This window comes from Metopolophium dirhodum, chromosome 1 (genome assembly GCF_019925205.1).
Source record: "Metopolophium dirhodum isolate CAU chromosome 1, ASM1992520v1, whole genome shotgun sequence".
Taxonomy (NCBI): Eukaryota; Metazoa; Arthropoda; class Insecta; order Hemiptera; family Aphididae; genus Metopolophium; species Metopolophium dirhodum.
This window is the reverse complement of record NC_083560.1, coordinates 98,977,997-98,982,989: the sequence shown is the minus strand read 5'-3', so window position 1 is coordinate 98,982,989 and position 4,993 is coordinate 98,977,997. Positions and strand designations below refer to the sequence as shown.

The following is a 4,993-nucleotide window of genomic DNA, read 5'->3' as shown; positions in this document are numbered from 1 at the left end:
GCTGCGCCGTGGTCGTAACGTGGTACGGGACACCGGTAAAACACTACGTTACTCGTTACAGAAGGTTTTTTTGTAGGAAAACAAAACAAGTCAAGATGCACGGTGTGTAATTAATTAGTTTATTTTTACAAAAATAAAACAATAACAATATCAAAGGTTGGAGGTACGGACTTAGCGCGCGTTACGTCGAGTCGTCGGAATCGGAGAGCCGAGACGTTTGGCAGCTCGAGTCGAGTCGAGAGCGTAAAAAGTAGTGACAAGCGAGGCGAGTGAAAACGAATTCGAGCCCGTAACGGCGAAAAAGTCGGCGTGCGAGGCGGGAGAAAGAGTTGCGGCGGCGCGTCGTAGCGCGGCCAAAGACAATACAAAAAAAAAAAGATATATAATTCAAAGTTAGGCACAAAAAAGGTAACAAAAAGAAAACGGACGCGCTAGCGTAAGTGGTGATAACGCGTCGTAATCACCACAATATTATAAAAAAAATAATACTTATTAAATATAAATAAACAATTAAATAATATAATTTAATTTAGTATATAATTAATAATATTAATAGGCAAATATAATATAATTCTAATAATTATAGGTGAATATATTATGATTATACAATATAAACATTTTGCCAAGAAACTGATCCAATTTCTGAATTAAAATATTGCATAAATTGTTCACGTATATTAATTGCTTCTCTTGTTGGTCTGTGGTTTGTAGGTCTATTGACTTCTTGATATGGTAGTGAACATGTTGTTTCTATTTCATTTTGAATATCGATTTGAATATCACTTCCTTTGTCAATAATTAAATTATGAAGTACACATGCAGCCTGTGTAATAATTGTAGCTCTATCAGGCTGCACCAACATTTTATTCTCAAATACATTAAACCGTTTTGTTAATATGCCAAAAGCACACTCCACAATTCTCCTCGCTCGTGATTGCCGGTAGTTATAAATTCGCTTTAAATTTGTAAGTTCTCTACGTGCAAATGGTTTCATTAAATTGGTTTTTAAAGGATACGCTTCGTCCGCGACAAAAACAAATGGAAATTCATACTCTAAATCTTTATTTATTTTTCTTAGCTGAGGTAAAAGCAATTTATTAGCTTCTAGTAATTTTCCAAAATTTGATTCCTTAAGAACACCTCCATCACTATTACGACCAAAATCCCCAACATCAATAAATATAAATTTAGTATTAGCATCAACTACTGCTTGTAAAACTATAGAATGGTGTCCTTTGTAGTTAAGAAATCCGGATCCTGAATTGGGTGGACATTGTGTGGCTATATGCTTACCATCGATGGCGCCGACACAATTTGGAAAATCCTAACATTTTTCAAATCCATTTGCAATCTTTAACCAATCTTCAGTAGTTGGCAAAGGCATAAATTGTGGTGATAGGAGTTTCCATATTGCTTTACACGTTTCATTAACAATTTTACCTGCTGTAGTAGCTTCTACTCGCAGATTATAATGCAAGCGTTGAAAACGTTCTCCAGAGGACAAAAAACTAAAAAGAAAATTGTATTTGTTTTAGTATCAATATGTAAAAGTAAGTGGACAAGTCTACGAAATTCATTTGCAAGAGAACTTCGGGAGCTTAAAAATAAAAAATCAGGATCTGCTAGTTCAAAAAAAAGAAAGTGGTATTTATTTGAAAGCATGAGTTTTTTGACGGACTTCATGTTACAACACAAAAAAATGGCTAGTAATATAAGTGACATATACGTAGAAGAAACAGAAGAAAACAGAGAATCAGATGAAGAACAGAATGTAACACAAGTAGAAGAAAACACAACAGTAGAAAAAAGTATAATTACAGAAAGTGAACCAGACTTCAGACTACCAGTGTTTAAAAAACCAAAGAAAAAAAAGTACAAGACTGCGAGTGAAAAAGTAGCTGTTCCTATGATCGAATTTTTAAAGTCTAGGACAAATAAGCCAACACATGTTGAAGATCCCCCAGAATTATTATTTTTTAAGAGCTTAATTCCTGATTATAATAAGCTCAACGAAAAAAATCAACGTCCGTTTAAAAATGATATGTTAACAACCTTAAACAATTATCTCGATGAACAAGAGCAATATACCCAGAGAGTATCGTTGCAAAATAACATTAATCCATATCCATATACTGCAAGACAAATTTGTGAACAGAATGTCAATGCATTTTATCAAGATTTTTCTTCAGACGTATCTTCACCTTCACCAGGGAACAGTAATAATTCATTCTAATAACCATATGTATCAATACATTCCAATAATATTATATTTATATCATGTACGCATTTGTTATAAATATTTGAATTATTAATACAAAAAATGTTATTTTTTACCTTAATGTAAGCAACAGTCTTTCTTCAGGAGAAATACTTTTCCTAAAACGAGTATCCTGTTTTCTAATTTCTTCTTGTATTTGTTGTAAAATAAAGTCAAACGTATCAATATTAACACGTGTGTAATTTTTAAATTTACTTTCATCAGCACGTAATTCACATAATAAAGAAAATATCACATTATAAGTTATACGTTTCTGATTTAATGGATGAACCCATAATTTTTTTGTCTGTTTTTTCTCTAACTCTTGTAGAGTGTACCACAGACAAACTGCAACCTCTTCGTCAGATGACATTTTGGTAACTGTTTGTGTATTTTTTTATGTTTGTCTAGTCTTGTCTTGCCTTGACTTGACTAACTGATATGCGCATATACAAAACAAATTGTTTTTAGTTGACTAAAACAAAAAATACTAATGCTGCTTAACGCAAGTTTTGCTCTTTTGGTGTGCGGCCGGCCTTAGAGATCAGTTAGCTGAATATTTTATGACAAGCGGAACAGTGGAATGGCAAGAAAATGCCAAATAATAAATAAAAATAAAATTATTATTGCTTATGTAACGTATTTGTAATTTACGTATTTACGTATTTGTATTTACGATATTTATTTATTATTATTATTATATACACTAATAAAAACAGCATTAATAAAATAAACTTACCATATTAAGGTAATAGAAGAATTAATTTTTTAAACCAAGCTAAAACTTTAAAATATTTATGATAAATACATAAATTATAGTGGCGCCGAACACGTACTTAAGGTGGTGCATTTGCACCACCTACAATTGGTGGGTGGGTACCTACTGACCACTGGGTGTCTGGGTCCATAAACTTTTGAAAAACTGACACTTAGTAGCCAGTAGGTATTAGGTAGTAGGTGCTTACTTAATATGAACTTGTTAATACTTTGATAACTGATAGCCAAGTAATTGTAGAAAGTAGAAACAAATAGCATAGATTAAAATAATAATATATACTATGCAAATAAATAGAAGACTGATTTTTTTTTTTTTTTTATTGGATAACCCGCGGCAACATAGGCCATTGGGTGTGGGGGAGGGCACTGTAGGTTTTTAAATTGGGTAGGTTGGTTAGAAGACTGATTATAGTAGATAAAATTGGTAATTACGACTTCACAAACCGTGTAATGTACTAATGTGTACAAATTAAAACTATTTATATTTTATTTATATAAACGTCAGTAGCGTATTTAGAGGAGTAGGAGGGCAACGGGGGGCAATTGCCCCGGGGTGAAAAATTCTGAGTCCTCAAAGGGGTGACGTCGCTAGAGGTTAAAATAAAAAATAAAATTTTTATTTTTTATTATATTGGATTTGTTAAGAAATTATATTAGTGATAGGTAACCTGTATCTTTCTTATAATATCTTTTACATTTCTAAACATATTTATATAATATATATATCAATATATGTAATGTATTTAATTATATTGTCATACGTAGATAGGTATAATTTAGAAAAAAAAGGCTAACATCTAAAATTATAATTTGTTTGATTTGATTATAAAGGTTGACTTTTTTATTAGGAATAAATGGAGTGGTGATGGTGAATTAAGTGTTCTCTAAATTAGTGAAGCATAAATGCAATAAGGGGAAAATATACATTTGGAGTTATCACATCTTACAAGGCTTGAAACCGATTGAAAAAATTTCGATTTCGGTTTCGATTTCGCATAATTTTTTTTTTATATTTTTCGATTTTGGTTTCAATTTTTCAATACTGGTATAAGGAAATTTGGGTTTTGGTTTCGATTTCGTATACCGATTTGGCAGTTTCTAATTTTATTCGGTTTCGGTTTGTAAATGGTTATACAGGTTTCTAAAATCGGTTTCAAGGCCTAGACTACTTACGTTCATTCTTAGTTTATTAATTTTTTTGATACACCGGATCGAGCGTTTGCGAATCGCCTTTTGTGGAAAGTAAACTTTCCAAAATATCAAGATACAAAGATTTTCAAAAAAATATCATTTTTTAAATTATATTTACGTCTTTGGTTTTTTATTATAATACCGGTATCCAATTTGTTTCGGTTTTGAAGTTAATACCGATACCCAATTTTCTCCGGTTTCGGTTTTGAATTTGTTATTGAATTAAAGAGGTCTTAAAAGTTTTTTGCAAGAACGAGTAATAGGAAACTGAGAAAAAAAAGGGTCGCCAAAATCGTAAATACGCCTTTGATAAACGTGCTATTTCCCTTGCAGCTTGCCCATTGTGCCAACGTACTGTGTTTTCGATAACGGATGATGACAATTTTATTTTTATAATAATATAAAACAATAAACCAATGAATTCTGTACGGCCGTTTACCATACATGTTCAGGGGCGCACCCAGAATTTTTTTTTGGGGGAGCTGAATTCAAATTATTTTAATATTAATAGGTAGTATTTATTTTGAAATATGTACAGAAATCTTGTTTACAATATTTTACTAACTAATTTTGTTTTTTTGTTCCGGTTTTAAGTCGTGCCGTAGCGGTGATGTACCTGTAAAACATAAATATTATTTATTAAATTATGAATAATATAGTGATTATTTTTTATAAATCTAACCTTTTAAATTATAAATTTGAGACGCCTGGTTCCTTTTTTCCCCAATACTGAGAGTACTTCTGAAGTTTGAACGTCGATTTCTCTGT

General features: G+C 31.4%; 1 protein-coding gene across 1 annotated transcript; it reads right to left on the bottom strand.

Annotated features, from left to right (window-relative positions):
• Positions 1-601: 601 nt before the first annotated feature.
• Positions 602-1,428, bottom strand: LOC132948156 (putative nuclease HARBI1). Its single transcript, XM_061018507.1, has 2 exons — positions 1,420-1,428; positions 602-1,324 (listed from the first exon to the last, which is right to left on the bottom strand). The coding sequence occupies exons 1-2, from the start codon at positions 1,426-1,428 to the stop codon at positions 602-604; spliced, it is 732 nt and encodes a 243-aa protein (XP_060874490.1).
• Positions 1,429-4,993: the final 3,565 nt, after the last annotated feature.